The sequence below is a fragment of the Bombina bombina genome, chromosome 1 (assembly GCF_027579735.1).
Source record: "Bombina bombina isolate aBomBom1 chromosome 1, aBomBom1.pri, whole genome shotgun sequence".
Taxonomy (NCBI): domain Eukaryota; kingdom Metazoa; phylum Chordata; class Amphibia; order Anura; family Bombinatoridae; genus Bombina; species Bombina bombina.
Genome location: NC_069499.1, coordinates 928458692 through 928480737, shown reverse-complemented (window position 1 = coordinate 928480737; position 22046 = coordinate 928458692). Strand labels below are relative to the sequence as shown.

Below are 22046 nucleotides of genomic sequence, written 5' to 3'. Positions count from 1 at the left end.
AATATGGCACTTGGGTTTTCTTTGCAAAGAGAAAACACACCAGCGCCAAAGAATGGCTAGTACTTATTATTGCAAAATGAGGCTAAATGGATTTTTGAACTCCGAACACTAAAACCAGAGGGGTTAAATCTAGATTTTAATCTTAATTGTTTTTTAAATTCCTGAGTGAAATTTGTGTCGAATTAAACATATCTCAATTCACTATCCCCCTTATATCTTATTGTCTTAGAATCTCCAATTTTAACATATTATTTATGACACTTTTTATACATTCCTACAAAATACATAATACTTCCGTGTACATACTTTTTCTGAACATCATTTCTCTATACGCTCATGGCTCTAATCGGTTTTACATTATCTATCACTATCGTACTTCTAACAGTACATGTTGTATCTAACCAGACATATATCTTGTTAATCTTAATTTATCTGATAACACTTAGCTAAAATTGCTATGCCTTAAAATATACTAGGTATGTTAACTATGTTCAATATGCTTGCTTAAAAATTCACCTTGTAATACTTTTTAGACTAAGTCCCAACTTTTTAATTGAATGATTTAGGTGTACTAATTTAGCGAATTGCTAGGGGCTATTTAAACCCCATAGAGACATTGAGAAGCAGCTTGACAAAGACTGAGTATTCTCAGTTGAAACGCGTTGCTGCAATACTTCCACAACCTAAGGAAATCACAGAGGACGTCTAAAGACATCTTAGGAGATATTTTACACTGAAGCCGTAGAGCCGGTATTCTCATCGCAAGCGGCCACTTCCAGCTATGAAGTTAGGACCAATCAGAGACCCTTCCGGAGAAGGCGCGCACTCTGCAGGTTCACAGCGGGAGAACGCTGAACATTATATACCGGCTTCACGATCGGCTTTCTTCAGAACATAAGGATCCCTATGCCTAGCTTCCATTAAAAGCTACACAGTGATTCCACATTGAATGGACAGTATCGGATGATCTATTAAGGTACCATTCAGCTGCATATGGTTAAATAAGAACTTTTATCACTACCATTTTTAACCGCCTGTCATCTATTGATACATTTTGCTACAGGAACATTCATTTCATTTTATATACTAAGAGGCCTCTTATATTTTTCAAAGACTGTGTTGAACCACGTATATAAGTGGATTACTTCACCAGTGTTCTGTGCACTGATTGAATATCCCCAGATTTTCTGCTATATATTTTTACTTATATCGTTTTAGGTCCTAATTACAGTTTTAATCTATACTGTCTTATTGTAGTGTGCTATTATTTTTTAGTACTATATGCCACTTTTTATTGTTGTATTCATATGCTAAGACAGCTTAAATAACTGCTTTTTTATAGAAATACATATGTTTTAATATTTAAGGTTGGCCAACCTATACTTCCTTTAGTTTATTAGATTGAGTGAGATATATCTCTCAGCGTATATAATCCTTGATTCTCTCTTATCTTATTTTATAACCTGCATTGTTATGTTTAAAGTTCAGTAATAAACACATACCTTTATTCATTTATACATAGACTCTGTGTTTTTTAGGGTATACTAGCCATTCTTTGGCGCTGGTGTGTTTTCTCTTTGCATACTAAATTTGTCTCTTTGGGATCTTTAGAGGAAGTCCTATCTTAACACACCTGCCATACCCTCTTTTTCCAGCGCAATCTATCACTTCTTTTCCTTCATAACTTGGGTTTTCTTTGCTTGCCTAGCTAGAATAGGCTAACTGACAGACTGCTTGAGCGTTTGTGTAAATTAAGCTCTGGTGTTGTAGGCAGAGGGAAACGCGCCTTTTACTTGCTGCATATTTTCCTCTCTCTGCTGGTCATGTGACTTCTCTCTGCTGTCGGATATTTTACGGAGCAGAGCGACGTCATTGAATTTCAGTCTCTGCAGTGTTGATCTACTATATGATCATTTGAGAGACTTCTGCCAGCCAAATTTTGTATAAGTATTACGGTAAGGCACCTCAGCCTGTCGGAGGTGTAGGGGGCCTGATTGGTTTATTATTTGAAATAATTTTTGTATAATGTTTAGCGGCTATAGTATTAGAAATTCTTAACGTGACAGTGTATTTAAAACATTTCTACAATTTGGGGAATTTTTTATTTAGTATTATGGACTGTGTCTTTTGACAAATGCTTGTTATGCCTTGAGGCACAAATTGTTTTGCCTATGCAATTATGTGCTGCATGCTTAGTTCGAACTCTTCAATTTAAAGCTAAATTGTTGTCCTCTGAGTCCAATGTCTCTCAGGATGATGCTGTTCAGGCAATGCCACAGCTTTCTCCTCAAACATCCCAAGCCTCTATGGCGTCATATACAGTGTTCCTGCAGTTCCTCTCAGCCTCCTGGATGAGTTTATTTGCCTGCAGATTTTGCTGCACAGGTATCTTCTGCGGTATATCTGCAGCATTATCTGCTTTTCCTATGCTGGGAAAATGCAAGAGGAAAATTAGACATTCAGATAGTAAGGTTTCTGTTCTCCTCAAACGTCCCAAGCCTCTATGGCGTGTCCTGCAGTTCCTCTCAGTCTCCTGGAGGAGTTTATTTGCCTGCAGATTTTGCTGCACAGGTATCTTCTGCGGTATCTGCATCATTATCTGCTTTTCCTATGCTGGGAAAATGCAAGAGGAAAATTAGACATTCAGATAGTAAGGTTTCTGTTCCACCTACTGCTACGCAGGATGCCCTCCCTCATAAGTCTGATGAGGAAGATACGTCGGTAGCCTCTGAGGGTGAAATCTCAGATTTGGACAGTATTATTCCTTCATCTGATACTGATGAAGTAAACTTCAGATTTAGGCTTGAAAACCTTTGTCTACTGTTAAAGGAGGTATTGGCTACTTTGGACGACTCCAATACTTCTGTCGTTGTCAACCCTAAGAAGTCTAGTAAACTTAATAAATACTATGATGTTCCTTCCTCTGTGGAAGTATTTCCTTTCCCAGACCGTGTGACGGAGATTATTTCACAGGAATGGGAGAAGCCAGGGATTCCTTTCTCCCCGTCTCCTGTATTTAAAAAGATGTTTCCTGTTGCTGTCTCCATTAAAGATTTGTGGTGCACGGTGCCTAAAGAAGAAGGGGCTATTTCTACTCTGGCTAAGAGAACTACGATCCCTATAGGGGATAGCTGTTCCTTTAAGGATCCCATGGACAAAAAGCTGGAAGCTTATTTGAAGATGTAGTATGTTTATCAAGGTCTTCAGTGGCAACCTGCAGTTTGTATTGCCACAGTAGCAAGTACGGCATTTTATTGGTGCAACGCCTTGTCTGAATCAATTTTAGTAAAGACTCTGTTGGAGGAGATACAAGATAGGATTAAGGCTCTCAAACTAGCCAATTCCTTTATTTCTGATGCTAACATGCAAGTTATTAGACTGGGAGCCAAGATGTCTGGCTTCTCTATCCTAGCACGTAATGCATTGTGGCTAAAATCTTGGTCAGCTGATGTTACCTCGAAGTCCAAGCTTCTAGCGCTTCCTTACAAGGGTAAGACCTTATTCAGACCTGGTCTGGCAGAAATAATTTCTGATATTACGGGTGGAAAGGGGTCTTTTCTACCGCAAGACAAGAAGAAAAGACTCCAATGTCAAATACATTTTCATTCCTTTCGTAACTTCAAAGGTGAAAAGTCTTCCTCTCCCTCTTCCAAGCAGGAGCAATCCAAGTCTTCTTAGAAGCCCAATTAGTCTTGGAATAAGGGGAAGCAATCAAAGAAACCCTTAGCTGAGTCTTAAGTCAGCATGAAGGGTCGTCCCCCGGTCCGGGATCGGATCAAGTGGGGGGGGGGCAGACTTTCCCTGTTTGTTCAAGCATGGAGAGAGATGTCCCAGATCCTTGGACTGTGGACATAGTATCTCAGGGTTACGAAATAGAATTCAAAACTTTCCCTCCCAGGGGCAGATTCCACCTCTCAAGATTATCTACAGACCAGGTAAAAAGAAAGGCATTCTTGAACTGTGTTCAGGATCTTACCTCCCTGGGAGTGATAGTTCCAGTAAGGGAACAGGGTCTAGGATTCTATTCCAATCTGTTCATGGTTCCAAAAAAGAGGGAACTTTTCGACCCATTTAGACCTAAAGTGCCTCAACTAGTTTCTCAGGGTACCGTCCTCCAAAATGGAAAGGATGCATATCTTCATGTTCCCATCCACAGGGATCATCACAAATTCCTGAGATTCGCCTTTCTCGACACTTTCAATTTGTGGCTCTTCCGTTTGGCCTTGCCACAGCTCCCAGAATTTTCTCAAAGGTTCTGGAAGCTCTCTTGGCAGTGATCAGGTCTTGGGGAATTGCAGTGGTGCCATACCTGGACGACATATTGGTTCAGGCACCATCTCTTCAACAAGCGAACTCTCATACAGAGATCTTGTTGTCTTTTCTACATTCCCACAGTTGGAAAGTGAATCTGGAAAAGCGTTCCCTTGTTCCAGCTACAAGGGTGGTTTTCTTAGGGACCATAACAGAAATATTTTCATAAATAAGGAATCTGACGGATGTCAAAAAATCCCAAATTCTGCTCTTGCCTCTCTCTTCAGTCTTCTGTTCGGCCATCAGTGGCTCAATGTATGGAGGTAATTGGTCTGATGGTCGCTTCCATGGACATCATTCCCCTTGCTCAATTCCATTTGAGAGTTCTGCAATTATGCATGCTCAGACAATGGAACGGAGACCATTCGGATCTGTCTCAGAGGATAGATCTAGACCAGTCAACAAGAGACTCTCTCCCGTTTTGGCTTTCTCAGGACCATTTGTCTCAGAGGAAAATGTTTCCAGAGACCTTCCTGGGTGATTGTGACCATGGATGCCAGCCTGCTAGGCTGAGGAGCAGTCTGGGACTTATTAAAGGTGCAGGGACTATGGACTTGGGATGAGTCTGCTCTCCCCATAAACATCTTGGAGTTGAGTGATTTACAATGCTCTGATGGCTTGGCCTCAATTTTCTTTAGCCCAGTTTATCAGGTTTCAGTCGGACATCATCGCCTCAGTGGCTTACATCAACCAGCAGGGAGGAACTCAGAGTTCCTTAGTCATGAAGGAGGTGGTACGGATTATTCAGTGGGTGGAAGCTCACAATTGTTGTCTATTTGCCATCCACATTCCTGGAGTGGACAACTGGGAAGCGGTTTTCCTGAGCAGACAGACATTTCATCCCTGGGAGTGGGCTCTCCATCCGGAGGTGTTCTCCAGGTTAACCCTCAAATGGGGGGTGCCGGAGTTGGATCTGATGGCGTTTCGGCAGAACATCAAGCTTCCAAGATACGGTTCAAGGTCAAGAGATCCTCAGGCCGCTCTGATAGATGCTCTGGCGTTTATTTGGGATTTCGGTTTAGCATACCTTTTTCCTCCGTTTGCGCTCCTTCCACGAGTTATTGCTCATATCAAACAAGAGAGAACATCAGTAATTCTAGAAGCTCCTGCATGGCCTTGCAGGATCTGGTATGCAGACCTAGTGAAAATGTCATCTCGGCCGCCTTGGAGGTTTCTTCTGAGGAAGGACCTTCTAACTCGGGGTCCATTCCTCCATCCAAATCTCGTTTCTCTGAAGCTGACTTCTTGGAGATTGGACGCTTAGTTCTGTCTAAGCGTGGATTGAGTCAGTCATTGAGACCATGATCCAGGCTTGCAAGCCTGTTACTCGAAAAAGTTACCATAAGGTATGGCGTAAATACTTTTTGTGTGAATCTAAGGGCTACTCTTGGAGAAGGGTCAGGATTCCTAGAATTTTGGCTTTTCTCCAGGAAGGGTTTTCAGTCGGTTATCTAAAAGGTCAGATTTCTGCATTATCTATTTTGTTACACAAGCGTCTGGCGGATGTGCCAGATGTTCAATCTTTTTGTCAGGCCCTGGTCAGAAACAGGCCTTTGTTTAAACCTGTTGCTCCTCCTTGGAGCCTTAATCTTGTTCTTAACGTTTTGCAGCAGGCTCCGTTTGAGCCCATGCATTCCATAGATATTAAGTTGTTATCTTGGAAGGTTTTGTTTCTTATTGCTATCTATTCTGCTCAGAGAGTTTCGAAACTCTCGGCTTCGCTACCTTATCTTTCATGCGGATAAGGCGGTTCTTCGTACTAAATTGGGGTTTTTTCCTAAAGTTGTTTCAGATAGAAATATTAATCAGGAAATTGTTGTTCCTTCTCTCTGTCCCAATCCTTCTTCTCATAAAGAACGTCTGTTGCACAACTTAGATGTTGTACGTGCTCTAAAATTCTACCTACAGGATTTTCGCCAGTCTTATGCCCTGTTTGTTTGTTTCTCAGGAAAGTCAGAAGGCTACTTCTACTTCTTTCCCTCTGGTTGAGAAGTATGATTAGTTTTGCTTATGAGACTGCTGGACAGCAGCCTCCTGAGAGAATTACAGCTCATTCCACTAGGGCAGTCTCCTCTTCTTGGGCTTTCAAAAATGAAGCTTCTGTGGAAAGGTTCTTCAAGCGGTGGTGCCTTTTGTTTAGGTCTGCCTGTCTTGTTCTCCCTCCCTGTTCATCCTAGCTTGACTATTGGTTCCCACTAGTAATTGAATGACGTCATGGACTCTCCATATCTTAGGGAAAAAAAAATAATTTATGCTTACCTGATAAATTTCTTTTTTTCCGGATATGGAGAGTCCATGACCCCACCCTTTATTAAGACAGTTATTTTTTATTAAACCTCAGGCACCTCTACACCTTTGTGTTATTCCTTTTCCATTTCACTTCGATCGAATGACTGGGGATTATGGGTAGAAGAGTGACACTTAATAGCTTTGCTGTGGTGCTCTTTTCCTCCTCCTGCTGGCCAGGAGTGCTATTTCCACTAGTGATTGAATGTCGTCGTGGACTCTCCATATCCGGAAAGAAAGAAATTTATCAGGTAAGCATATTTTTATTTTATTTTGCATGATCTATCTTAATCTTGAAAGTACAATTTTGTGTTTCATTTCCTTTTCAGGATTCAGCTACACCATAACGTTTAAAAAATGTACTTCTTTTATCAAGTTTACTTTGTTCTATTAATATCTTTTGTTGAAGAGCATACCTAGGTAGATAGAATGCATGTCTCTGGAGCACTATACGGTAACATTTTTGCAAGAGTGCTCTCAAAGGACATGAACCCCACATTTTTATCCTTCATGATTCAGATAGAAGTAAAATGGTAAATTGTTTAAAATCACTTGCGCTATTATATAATTTATTTGGTTCTCTTGATATCCTTTGTTGAAAAGGATACCTAGGTAGACTCAGGAGCTGCTGATTGATGGCTGCACATATATGCCTCATGTTATTGTCTCACCCAATGCATTCAGCTAGCTCCCAGTAGTGCACTGCTGCTTCTTCAAAGAAAAAAAGTGTTTCATGACCCTTTAAGAATGTAATACGTTATGCAAACACGAATACCATCTAGTGCACAAAAGTGTATAACATTGTGCTTTTTTAAATGACATACACAGTTACACACACATATCTGTGTGTGTATGTGTATGTATGTGTGTATATATATATATATATATATATATATATATATATATTAGGGCTGGGCGATATGGGCAAAAAAAAATTGCGATTTAAAAAAAGACGACGATTGCAATTTAATCACAATTTTCTTATAAATGACACCTTCATTTTGCATTGTAAAGTTTATTTAACACTACAAGATCTTAATGTACATGTTTCTCAATGTCCAATACACTCTTGGAGCATACAAATACAAACCACAAAATAGTTAAAATAAAATTTGCTGCCTGTGATGTGATTAAATAGTAGCCACTAGCCAGTTATTAGGTCTTATGACACATAACATTGTCATGTTTTCTTGGACAGTCATTCTAACTGTGGACAGTGGTATGATTAACAAATGAAGCAGTGTAAGCCACATACACACACACACATACATACATATATATATATATATATATATATATATATATATATATATATATATATATATATATATATATATACACACACATACATATATATATATATATATATATATATATATATATAAAATATTTTTTTTCTTCTTCTTTTTAAAATATTTTAATTTGACTGAAAATGAGCCCTGCTCCTGTCCAGGAATCCATTACAGGCATATAGCAGTAGGGGTGGGGGGGCTGCTCCTTTCAGAAATGCTCTGCCTTGCCAATATAAAATACATTGTAGATGCAGTTAAGTTAACCCAACAGCAGAGGGGACTGCAGTTTTAGCCTTTTTGGGAGCCGTGGGGTTAACTGCATCTGCTATGTATTTGAGCCGTTTCTCAGAGAGCAGGAGATTGTGTGGGAGGTTCCATAATGTTTACATACCCTAAGTTTCAGACTGCAGACGTCCCTAGGGGGAAATATAAGTAAGTGGCTTTCTCTGCTCTTCATTCCTGCATGGGCTCTGCTTTTAGATTTCTAGATTGATCGGCTGCTTCTCAGAACAGAAAGTGAAAGTAAAAGAGCCATTTTACAAATGTGTGCTAAAAGCAACCACTAGATGGAGCTGGTTTGCAAGAAATCACAAATAAATCAATGCATTACAGCCACTTCTAAAGAAATTTTTTATGTAGGAAAAAATCGCAGTTCTTCGTGGTTTTAAAATAGAGGCGATTAATCGCGGTTTTAAATCGCATATGCGATTAATCGTACAGTCCTTTTTTATATATATATATATATATATATATATATATATATATATATATATATATATATATATATATTTATATATATATATATATATACTGAATCCAAATTAGTGCACTCTCACTTGCCAACCCTAACATAGACCAGGGTGCTTAACAAAATATTCAATCTGGACAAGTAATAAGCACTCACTGGATTTAAGCACAGCAAACTATTTATTAGGCAGTGACGTTTCGGGGCATTCACCCCTTCTTCAGGGGTGAAGAAGGGGTGAATGCCCCGAAACGTGTCTGCCTAATAAATTGTTTGCTGTGCTTAAATCCAGTGAGTGCTTATTACTTGTCCAGATTATATATATATATATATATATATATATATATATATATATATATATATATATATATATATATATATATATATATATATACACATATACATATACACACAGGGAGTGCAGAATTATTAGGCAAATGAGTATTTTGACCACATCATCCTCTCTATGCATGTTGTCATACTCAAACCTGTATAGGCTCGAAAGCCTACTACCAATTAAGCATATTAGGTGATGTGCATCTCTGTAATCAGAAGGGGTGTGGTCTAATGACATCAACACCCTATATCAGGTGTGCATAATTATTAGGCAACTTCCTTTCCTTTGGCAAATTGGGTCAAAAGAAGGACTTGACAGGCTCAGAAAAGTCAAAAATAGTGAGATATCTTGCAGAGGGATGCAGCACTCTTAAAATTGCAAAGCTTCTGAAGCGTGATCATCGAACAATCAAGCATTTCATTCAAAATAGTCAACAGAGTCGCAAGAAGCGTGTGGAAAAACCAAGGCCCATGAACTGAGAAAAGTCAAGCGTGCAGCTGCCAAGATGCCACTTGCCACCAGTTTGGCCATATTTCAGAGCTGTAACATCACTGGAGTGCCCAAAAGCACAAGGTGTGCAATACTTAGAGACATGGCCAAGGTAAGAAAGGCTGAAAGACGACCACCACTGAACAAGACACACAAGCTGAAACGTCAAGACTGGGCCAAGAAATATCTCAAGACTGATTTTTCTAAGGTTTTATGGACTGATGAAATGAGAGTGAGTCTTGATGGGCCAGATGGATGGGCCCGTGGCTGGATTGGTAAAGGGCAGAGAGCTCCAGTCCGACTCAGACGCCAGCAAGGTGGAGGTGGAGTACTGGTTTGGGCTGGTATCATCAAAGATGAGCTTGTGGGGCCTTTTCGGGTTGAGGATGGAGTCAAGCTCAACTCCCAGTCCTACTGCCAGTTTCTGGAAGACACCTTCTTCAAGCAGTGGTACAGGAAGAAGTCTGCATCCTTCAAGAAAAACATGATTTTCATGCAGGACAATGCTCCATCACACGCGTCCAAGTACTCCACAGCGTGGCTGGCAAGAAAGGGTATAAAAGAAGAAAATCTAATGACATGGCCTCCTTGTTCACCTGATCTGAACCCCATTGAGAACCTGTGGTCCATCATCAAATGTGAGATTTACAAGGAGGGAAAACAGTACACCTCTCTGAACAGTGTCTGGGAGGCTGTGGTTGCTGCTGCATGCAATGTTGATGGTGAACAGATCAAAACACTGACAGAATCCATGGATGGCAGACTTTTGAGTGTCCTTGCAAAGAAAGGTGGCTATATTGGTCACTGATTTGTTTTTGTTTTGTTTTTGAATGTCAGAAATGTATATTTGTGAATGTTGAGATGTTATATTGGTTTCACTGGTAAAAATAAATAATTGAAATGGGTATATATTTGTTTTTTGTTAAGTTGCCTAATAATTATGCACAGTAATAGTCACCTGCACACACAGATATCCCCCTAAAATAGCTATAACTAAAAACAAACTAAAAACTACTTCCAAAACTATTCAGCTTTGATATTAATGAGTTTTTTGGGTTTATTGAGAACATGGTTGTTGTTCAATAATAAAATTAATCCTCAAAAATACAACTTGCCTAATAATTCTGCACTCCCTGTGTGTGTGTGTGTATATATATATATATATATATATATATATATTATTAATATACATTATTATTATAAGTATTTGTTATAGAAAATGAGCCCTGCTCCTGTCCAGGAATCCAATACAGGCATATAGCAGTAGGGGTGGGTGGCCTTGCTGATATCAAATAAATTGTAGATGCAGTTAACCCAGCAGCTAGCTAGCAGAGGGGACTGCGGTTTTAGCCTTTTTGGCAGCCATGGGGTTAACTGCATCTGCTATGTATTTGAGCCGTTTCTCAGAGAGCAGGAGATTGTGTGGGAGGTTCCATATTGATTACATACCCTATGTTTCAGACTGCAGACGTCCCTAGGGGGGAATAGAAGTGGCTTTCCCTCCTCTTGACTCTCCTGCATGGGCTCTGCTTTTAGACTTCTATAGATTGATCGGCTGCTACTGAGATCAAACAGCAGTGAAAATAAAACAGCCATTTTACAAATGTGTGCTAAAAGCAACCACTTGATGGAGCTGGTTTGCAAGAAATCACATACAAATCAATGCAGTACAGACACATCTGAAGATTTTTTTTTAAAATCGTGTACTCTCACGGTTTTAAAACTGCGGTGATTAATAGCGGTTTATAACTGCATTCGCGATTCATCGTGCAGCCCTATTTGCCATCAATGCTCACTTTATGTCTCTCCCCTTCCACAATTGGTGGCCGCATGCCCAGCTACATTGTTTTTGCCACACTTGACCTTTTTTGTGGAACTTCCTTACTCACTCTTTACTTCCCCACTATTCGTACCCATGTAATTTTAATTACCCGCTTAGTTTGAGAAGCAAATAACATCCCCTTAAAATAACACAATAAGAACATTCTCTCATACTATTCTAATTAGCCCATCCTCTAAGTGAACTGAACCATCTCCTTCTGTCTATATAACCCCAATTAATCACTTACATTATATGGGCTCCATGTACTAAACAGTGACAAATTGCAGCCTCGCTTATGCAACTGCTGCTATGTGTAGGGCATTTTTTGCTAGATAGATAGCTGTAGACAAATTGTTTCTTTAATATCTTTCATTTCTCTATTTTGTTATAGGCTCTCAAGACTGTTTTATAGATTCAACTGAAGAAGAAGACTCCTCTCCTCCATCTACCCCCCCAAATGAGAATGCTGACATGAATACAGAATTGTATGATCTTTCTCCACGGAAGAATAAATTGGGTCCCATTTCTGACCTAGAAGGAATAAAGGAACACAAACTGTCATACGACAGTGGAGGAAATGAGGAGCAGGAGAAAGCAGAAGAACCGATGGAATTGAATGATGAAGGGGTAGAGACTTCAAAGTACCAACGCCTACAAAAGTCTGATAAACACCAGGAGGGTTTAAATAAAGACCACGAAACAGAAGGTTTTGTAAGCGAGAAAACGGAAGACTTGCTGAGGAAAGCTGATGGGGTTGGGGGAGAGATGTCTATAAAGTCTACAGCTTGTCTTGATATGGAAGAACATCAGGTACAAAAGGAAGAGGCTGAAAGATCTGCAGAAATGAGTGAGGCTGAGGAGGAAGTGGTGATGGGTACTCCAGTGAAAAACATTTCCCAGTTTAGTACAGAAGCTCTCCATGTCGCTAGGATGACAGCCTCAAACAAGAAAAGGCAAGACATTCGCCTCTCTTCATCACGGTTTGACTCTTCCCAAGGTCGGATAACAGAGGTTTTGCCTCAGACGCAAGATTTTACAGATAGTGGTGAGTTTTTTGTTTGGTTTTACAAAACAGAACAGAAGATGTTTTTCATTGTACATAAATATTTAGACACTAAATTGTAATATTTACTTTTCTTGATGTTGTTAGTATACCTGTTTGGAATCTATAAGTATCTACAGTCATATGCAAAAGTTTAGGCACCCCTGATAATTTCCTTGATTTTCAGTTATAAATAATTGGGTGTTTGGATCAGCAGTTTCATTTTGATCTATCAAATAACTGAAGGACACAGTAATACGTCAGTAGTGAAATGAGGTTTATTGGATTAACAGAAAATGTGCAATGTGCATCAAAACAAAATTAGACAGGTGCATACATTTGGGCACCCCAACAGAAATATTGCATCAATATTTAGTATAACCTTCTTTAGCAGAAATAACAGCCTATAGACTCTTCTTATAGCCTGTAATGAGTGTCTGGATGAAGGTACTTTGAACTGGAGATGTTTTGCAAGTAGGAATGGTCCAGTTAGGTTTGATGGTTGCAGAGCATGGACAGCCCGCTTCAAATCACCCCACAGATTTTCAATGATATTCAGGTCTGGGGACTGGGATTGCCATTCCAGAACATTGTACTTGGTCTGCTGCATAAATGCCAGAGTAAATTTTGAACAGTGTTTTGGGTCATTGTCTTGTTGAAATATCCAGCTACGGCGTAACTTCAACTTTGTGACTGATTCCTCAACATTATTCTCAATTCTGCTGATATTGAGTGGATTCTCTTTATGCAAATACCAATCTAAAATTCTCTGTATCATGGTAGCCTGCCTATGCCCATACTTTAGGGAGGCCTAAACCTCTACATTTTTATTTTATTTCATAAGATAGTGAGAGTCTATGTGAACATCACATGTGGGTTTCTGGGAGAGTGGGAGGGATTAAAGCTTTAGTATGTAGGGTTGTTTTTGCCTCTTTCTAGTAGACTAGAGTGTAATCCCACATGTGATGGTCTCATAGACTCTCACCATAATGAAAGAAATGAATAAGCATACATTTTGTTTTTCACTTTTTTTTTCTGTCTAGTTTTTATCAGTACAGGCACACATTCCCAAATCCAGAATTCCAATATCCAAACTTATTCTGAAATCTCCAAAAGCCTCACAGAGAAATCTCAGAAAACTGCATCTGTAACAAAGAGGAGGAGTGATCTGCATTCACGAAGAGTAGATACCAAAGAGCAGACTGTGGAGGAGACTGATGATGAAGAACCGGAGGAAATGGAAGAGCAGTTTGAGGGTAAGAACCATGTTACATATTCAGACCTATTACTGCCTTGTGTATTTGCTGGCTCAGCCTTACCTAAGAGCTACATCCTAACAATACACACAGTGGTTAATGTAAAACACGGTGAAACGTGTTAGTGGCATATCTGTCCTTGTTTTGTAACTAGAACCTTGTAAAAGGATAAAACGAAGGCCTAGTTTTCATTAAGGTGGTAAAATTTGGAAACTGGTGGTAACATAAACATTCTTCATGAACTTTAATGGAGGTAAATGGTTTTTATCACCAGTTTCCATAATTTACCACCTCAATGGAAACTAGCCCTTAGTTGGTGATGGGCTATAACATCATTTAATATTGTGAGCTGTATGTATTCAGAAGTTATTGGTACAGTGCTCATTTGATAATCAGGGCAACACTAATTTTGATGGGGAATGGGAAGTATTTTTCTCAGTCATTTTGAATTACTGTTACTACATATATTAGAGATCACAGCAGTCGGTAGAAAAATAATCTTTTTATCCCACCAACACAGCATGATAGTTACTTTATTCCATGGTTCAATACAAGGATGTTTGTTAAGTCTGTGTTTTTAAACATGATTTTAATATTTAATAAAAGTAAGTTTTAAGTTACATTCTTCCACTCGTGGTGTAAATCAGTTTCACATATATAAAAATGTGAGTGCTGGTCCATACTTCCCAGCACTGGAAGGATGCAACAACAGTGGTCCAAACACTTAATTTGCGCAAAAGCACAAAGCATGTTGGGAACACTTTTAAATGTTATGTTTTAATAACTCACAAACAATGAATCTATACAAATGTTTATGGCATCATAATTTAGATTTTTTAATTTAAAATTAAACTGAAAGCTTTAAAGGGACCTAGTTACAAATGGCTTAACTGGTGAATTTCCCATATTTAATGAGTGGAGTAACAATGGGTAATTCAGAGGAAGATAAAACCATTAATCTTACACAATACAAATATTTCCCATAAACCAGAACACTAATCCAACAAATGGAGCTATTATGGTCTGATCACTGTTGTGGTTTTTCAAAGGGCCCATGTCTACTATCAAGTCATCCTCTGTGTCCATATCAAAGAGGAAGAGTGTTCAGCTTTCCGTGGAAGAAGAAACCAAAGAACGGACAGTAGAAGATGCTGATAATGAGAGAGAAGAGGGGGCAGAAATTGAAGAGGGAGAAACAGAGAGTGAAGGTAAGAAACGAGATGTTTCTTCTTTTAGGTAGACAGTGTTAACTGACGTTTCTTCTGTTATGTGTGATCAGTCCACGGGTCATCATTACTTCTGGGATATTATCTGCTCCCCTACAGGAAGTGCAAGAGGATTCACCCAGCAGAGTTGCTATATAGCTCCTCCCCTCTACGTCACCCCCAGTCATTCTCTTGCACCCAAAGACTAGATAGGAGGTGTGAGAGGACTATGGTGATTATACTTAGTTTTTATAACTTCAATCAAAAGTTTGTTATTTTACAATAGCACCGGAGCGTGTTATTACTTCTCTGGCAGAGTTTGAAGAAGAATCTACCAGAGTTTTTCTTATGATTTTAACCGGAGTAGTTAAGATCATATTGCTGTTTCTCGGCCATCTGAGGGAGGTAAAAGCTTCAGATCAGGGGACAGCGGGCAGTTGAATCTGCATTGAGGTATGTAGCAGTTTTTATTTTCTGAATGGAATTGATGAGAAAATCCTGCCATACCGTTATAATGACATGTATGTATACTCTACACTTCAGTATTCTGGGGATGGTATTTCACCGGAATTACTCTGTAAAAGTACATTAAACCTTTTAATAGGTATTTAATTCATGTTAAACGCTTTTGCTGGAATGTAGAATCGTTTGCATTTCTGAGGTACTGAGTGAATAAATATTTGGGCATTATTTTTCCACTTGGCAGTTTGCTTGTTTTGATTATGACAGTTTCGTTTCTCTCTCACTGCTGTGTGTGAGGGGGAGGGGCCGTTTTTGGCGCTCTTTGCTACGCATCAAAAAATTCCAGTCAGTTACTCTTGTATTTTCTGCATGATCCGGTTCATCTCTAACAGAACTCAGGGGTATTCAAACTTCTTTGAAGGGAGGTAGATTCTCTCAGCAGAGCTGTGAGACTTATGTAGTGACTGTGTTTTAAAAACGTTGCTCTGTGATTTTTATGTTTAAAATTTAATTAGTGTTACTTTACTAATGGGAACAAACCTTTGCTAACAAGTTGTGTTGTTTTTAAAGAGTGATGCTATAACTGTTTTTTTCAGTTCATTATTTCAACTGTCATTTAATCGTTTAGTGCTTCTTTGAGGCACAGTACGTTTTTTGTTAAATAAGATTGTAACCAAGTTGCATGTTTATTGCTAGTGTGTTAAACATGTCTGATTCAGAGGAAGATACCTGTGTCATTTGTTCCAATGCCAAGGTGGAGCCCAATAGAAATTTATGTACTAACTGTATTGATGCTACTTTAAATAAAAGCCAATCTGTACAAATTGAACAAATTTCACCAAACAGCGAGGGGAGAGTTATGCCGTCTAACTCGCCTCACGTGTCAGTACCTGCGTCTCCCGCCCGGGAGGTGCGTGATATTATGGCGCCTAGTACATCTGGGCAGCCATTACAGATAACATTACAAGATATGGCTACTGTTATGACTGAAGTTTTGGCTAAGTTACCAGAACTAAGAGGCAAGCGTGATCACTCTGGGGTGAGAACAGAGTGCGCTGATAATTCTAGGGCCATGTCTGATACTGCGTCACAGCTTGCAGAGCATGAGGACGGAGAGCTTCATTCTGTAGGTGACGGTTCTGATCCAAGCAGATTGGATTCAGATATTTCAAATTTTAAATTTAAATTGGAAAACCTCCGTGTATTACTAGGGGAGGTCTTAGCGGCTCTTAACGATTGTAACACTGTTGCAATACCAGAGAAAATGTGTAGGTTGGATAAATACTTTGCGGTACCGGCGAGTACTGACGTTTTTCCTATACCTAAGAGATTAACTGAAATTGTTACTAAGGAGTGGGATAGACCCGGTGTGCCGTTCTCACCCCCTCCAATATTTAGAAAGATGTTTCCAATAGACGCCACCACACGGGACTTATGGCAAACGGTCCCTAAGGTGGAGGGAGCAGTTTCTACTTTAGCTAAGCGCACCACTATCCCGGTGGAGGATAGCTGTGCTTTTTCAGATCCTATGGATAAAAAATTAGAGGGTTACCTTAAGAAAATGTTTGTTCAACAAGGTTTTATATTGCAACCCCTTGCATGCATCGCGCCGATTACGGCTGCGGCAGCATTTTGGATTGAGTCTCTGGAAGAGAACCTTAGTTCCGCTACGCTGGACGACATTACGGACAGGCTTAGAGTCCTTAAACTAGCTAATTCATTCATTTCGGAGGCCGTAGTACATTTAACCAAGCTTACGGCTAAGAATTCAGGATTCGCCATTCAGGCACGTAGGGCGCTGTGGCTAAAATCCTGGTCGGCTGATGTAACTTCTAAGTCCAAATTACTTAATATACCTTTCAAGGGGCAAACTTTATTTGGGCCCGGTTTGAAAGAAATTATCGCTGACATTACAGGAGGTAAGGGCCACGCTCTACCTCAAGACAAAGCCAAAGCTAAGGCTAGACAGTCTAATTTTCGTCCCTTTCGGAATTTCAAAGCAGGTGCAGCATCAACTTCCACTGCACCAAAACAGGAAGGAGCTGTTGCTCGTTACAGACAAGGCTGGAAACCTAACCAGTCCTGGAATAAGGGCAAGCAGGCCAGAAAACCTGCTGCTGCCCCTAAGACAGCATGAACCGAGGGCCCCCGATCCGGGACCGGATCTAGTGGGGGGCAGACTCTCTCTCTTCGCCCAGGCTTGGGCAAGAGATGTCCAGGATCCCTGGGCGCTAGAGATCATATCTCAGGGATACCTTCTAGACTTCAAATTATCTCCCCCAAGAGGGAGATTTCATCTGTCAAGGTTGTCAACAAACCAAATAAAGAAAGACGCGTTTCTACGCTGTGTACAAGATCTATTATTAATGGGAGTGATCCATCCGGTTCCGCGGTCGGAACAAGGACAAGGGTTTTACTCAAACCTGTTTGTGGTTCCCAAAAAAGAGGGAACTTTCAGGCCAATCTTGGATTTAAAGATCCTAAACAAATTCCTAAGAGTTCCATCGTTCAAAATGGAAACTATTCGGACAATCTTACCCATGATCCAAAAGGGTCAATACATGACCACAGTGGATTTAAAGGATGCTTACCTTCACATACCGATTCACAAAGATCATTACCGGTATCTAAGGTTTGCCTTTTTAGACAGGCATTACCAGTTTGTAGCCCTTCCATTCGGATTGGCTACGGCTCCAAGAATCTTCACAAAGGTTCTGGGTGCCCTTCTAGCGGTTCTGAGACCGCGAGGAATTTCGGTAGCTCCGTACCTAGACGACATTCTGATACAAGCTTCAAGCTTTCAAACTGCCAAGTCTCATACAGAGTTAGTTCTGGCATTTCTAAGGTCGCATGGATGGAAAGTGAACGAAAAGAAGAGTTCTCTCTTGCCTCTCACAAGAGTTCCATTCTTGGGGACTCTTATAGATTCTGTAGAAATGAAGATTTATCTGACAGAAGACAGATTAACAAAGCTTCTAAATGTATGCCGTGTCCTTCATTCCATTCAACTCCCGTCAGTAGCTCAATGCATGGAGGTGATCGGCTTAATGGTAGCAGCAATGGACATAGTACCCTTTGCACGCCTACATCTCAGACCGCTGCAATTGTGCATGCTGAGTCAGTGGAATGGGGATTACTCAGATTTGTCCCCCACTCTGAATCTGGATCAAGAGACCAGAAACTCTCTTCTATGGTGGCTTTCTCGGCCACATCTGTCCAGGGGGATGCCGTTCAGCAGGCCGGACTGGACAATCGTAACAACAGACGCCAGCCTTCTAGGTTGGGGCGCTGTCTGGAATTCTCTGAAGGCTCAGGGACAATGGAGTCAGGAGGAAAGTCTCCTGCCAATAAACATTCTGGAATTGAGAGCAGTTCTCAATGCCCTTCTAGCTTGGCCCCAGTTAAAGACTCGGGGGTTCATCAGGTTTCAGTCGGACAACATCACGACTGTAGCTTACATCAACCATCAGGGAGGGACAAGAAGCTCCCTAGCAATGATAGAAGTATCAAAGATAATTCGCTGGGCAGAGTCTCACTCTTGCCACCTGTCAGCAATCCACATCCCGGGAGTGGAGAACTGGGAGGCGGATTTCTTGAGTCGCCAGACTCTTCATCCGGGGGAGTGGGAACTTCATCCGGAGGTTTTTGCCCAAATACTTCGACGTTGGGGCAAACCAGAGATAGATCTCATGGCGTCTCGCCAGAACGCCAAACTTCCTCGCTACGGATCCAGATCCAGGGATCCGGGAGCGGTTCTGATAGATGCTTTGACAGCACCTTGGAACTTCAGGATGGCTTATGTGTTTCCACCCTTCCCGCTGCTTCCTCGATTGATTGCCAAAATCAAACAGGAGAGAGCATCAGTGATTCTAATAGCGCCTGCATGGCCGCGCAGGACTTGGTATGCAGATCTAGTGGACATGTCATCCTGTCCGCCTTGGTCTCTACCTCTAAGACAGGACCTTCTGATTCAGGGTCCATTCAAACATCAAAGTCTAACTTCTCTGAAGCTGACTGCTTGGAAATTGAACGCTTGATTTTATCAAAACGTGGTTTTTCTGAGTCGGTTATTGATACCCTGATACAGGCTAGGAAGCCTGTTACCAGAAAGATTTACCATAAAATATGGCGTAAATACCTATACTGGTGTGAATCCAAAGATTACTCCTGGAGTAAGGTTAGGATTCCTAGGATATTGTCTTTTCTACAAGAAGGTTTAGAAAAGGGTTTATCGGCTAGCTCATTAAAGGGACAGATCTCAGCTCTGTCCATCTTGTTACACAGGCGTCTGTCAGAAAATTCAGACATCCAGGCCTTTTGTCAGGCTTTAGCTAGGATCAAGCCTGTGTTTAAAACTGTTGCTCCGCCATGGAGTTTAAACTTAGTTCTTAACGTTTTACAGGGTGTTCCGTTTGAACCCCTTCATTCCATTGATATAAAATTGTTATCTTGGAAAGTTCTATTTTTAATGGCTATTTCCTCGGCTCGAAGAGTCTCTGAGTTATCAGCCCTACATTGTGATTCTCCTTATCTGATCTTTCACTCAGACAAGGTAGTTCTGCGTACTAAACCTGGGTTCTTACCTAAGGTTGTTTCTAACAGGAATATCAATCAAGAGATTGTTGTTCCATCCTTGTGTCCAAATCCTTCTTCAAAGAAGGAACGTCTTCTACACAATCTGGATGTAGTTCGTGCCCTCAAGTTCTACTTGCAGGCAACTAAAGATTTTCGCCAAACTTCTTCCCTGTTTGTCGTTTATTCTGGACAGAGGAGAGGTCAAAAAGCTTCTGCTACCTCTCTCTCTTTTTGGCTTCGTAGCATAATACGTTTAGCCTATGAGACTGCTGGACAGCAGCCTCCTGAAAGAATTACAGCTCATTCCACTAGAGCTGTGGCTTCCACTTGGGCCTTTAAGAATGAGGCCTCTGTTGAACAGATTTGCAAGGCTGCAACTTGGTCTTCGCTTCATACTTTTTCCAAATTTTACAAATTTGACACTTTTGCTTCTTCGGAGGCTATTTTTGGGAGAAAGGTTCTTCAGGCAGTGGTTCCTTCTGTATAATGAGCCTGCCTATCCCTCCCGTCATCCGTGTACTTTTGCTTTGGTATTGGTATCCCAGAAGTAATGATGACCCGTGGACTGATCACACATAACAGAAGAAAACATAATTTATGCTTACCTGATAAATTCCTTTCTTCTGTTGTGTGATCAGTCCACGGCCCGCCCTGTTTTTTAAGGCAGGTAAATATTTTTTAAATTATAATTCAGTCACCACTACACCCTTGGCTTCTCCTTTCTCGTTGGTCTTTGGTCGAATGACTGGAGGTGACGTAGAGGGGAGGAGCTATATAGCAACTCTGCTGGGTGAATCCTCTTGCACTTCCTGTAGGGGAGCAGATAATATCCCAGAAGTAATGATGACCCGTGGACTGATCACACAACAGAAGAAAGGAATTTATCAGGTAAGCATAAATTATGTTTTCTTCTTGTTCCGCTAATGAATTTGCTCCATGTTGGGTATTTATTTTGAGAAAGGGAGGAAATCTCCTGTATGTATTAAGTATTACGGTATTTTTTTTATTATTTATTTTAATTTATATTCCTGGTAGAATTATTTTTAGTGTTACGTTTATAAATTCAGTAATATCTGTATTGATAGCAAAAATAAAATATTAATAATTTCCTCCAAGAACTAGATCCTATTAAAGGGACAGTAAAGTCAAAATTAAACTTTCATTATTCCGATAGAGCATGCAATTTTAAACAACATTCCAATCTGTTGTCTTGGTATCTTTTATTGAAGAGTAAAACTAGGTAGGCTCATAAGAGCTCAGGAGTGTGCACGTGTCTTTAGTACTGTAGCAGCAGTGTTTTGCAACATTGTATAACAAAGCTACAATTAATGTTGCTAAACACTGCTGCCATAGAGTACTGAAGACACATGCACACTCCTGAGCTCTTATGAGCAGGGCCGGATTGGGCCACCGGGATACCGGGAAAATTCCTGGTGGGCTGAGCCTGGGCCGGCAGTTGCACAGTTAGACTCAGAGTGTGTGTGGACTGTCTGGAGAGCAACAGTGCCACACAGCATGCAGAGCGCGGCGCGCTACTACTGAAGGCAAGCAGCCAACCAAAATGATAGCACATGAGTTCTAGGGCTGCACTAACAAGTGCATTTCAGCCCCCATTCAATAGGGCACCGGCCAGGGAATAAGCGCTAAAAAACTGTGCTAGAGCAGGAGAATCAGGTGGCAGGAAGTCAAGTTCTCACAGTGCCTGCACTTGTTGTGTCTGAGTGGTGCGTCGAGGGACAGTATAAGAACAGCAGTGAGGTGAGTAAAGATTTCTTCGTTAGTGGCTATTTGATTTACCTGGGAGCTTACATTTTTTGCTTTTAGACCCCTGCACAGTACATAATTCTTCTCCTTTTAAGTAAAAACAATCAATGTGGTTCTGGATTCCCAAACATTTTCCTCCATGTGCTTCATGCTCATCAAATACCTTTCTTTCATGTAATTGGCAAGAGTCCGTGAGCTAGTGATGTATGGGATATACAATCCTACCAGGATGGACAAAGTTTCCCAAACCTCAAAATGCCTATAAATACACCCCTCACCACACCCACAATTCAGTTTTACAAACTTTGCCTCCTATGGCGGTGATGAAGTAAGTTTGTGCTAAGATTTCTACGTTGATATGCGCTTCTCAGCATTTTGAAGCCCGATTCCTCTCAGAGTACAGCGAATGTCAGAGGGACGTGAAGAGAGTATCACCTATTGAATGCAATGATTTTCCTAA

At 40.6% G+C, this 22046-nt stretch overlaps 1 protein-coding gene across 2 annotated transcripts in view; it reads left to right on the top strand.

Annotated features, from left to right (window-relative positions):
* CENPT (centromere protein T) overlaps nt 1–22046 on the top strand; it is a 264213-nt gene that overhangs the window by 74850 nt on the left and 167317 nt on the right. For both annotated transcript variants that reach the window (XM_053698357.1, XM_053698271.1), the window contains exons 8-10: nt 11674–12327; nt 13368–13580; nt 14630–14788. In XM_053698357.1, coding sequence (XP_053554332.1) covers nt 11674–12327; nt 13368–13580; nt 14630–14788 — 1026 coding nt within the window. The remainder of the gene's footprint in view (nt 1–11673; nt 12328–13367; nt 13581–14629; nt 14789–22046) is intronic.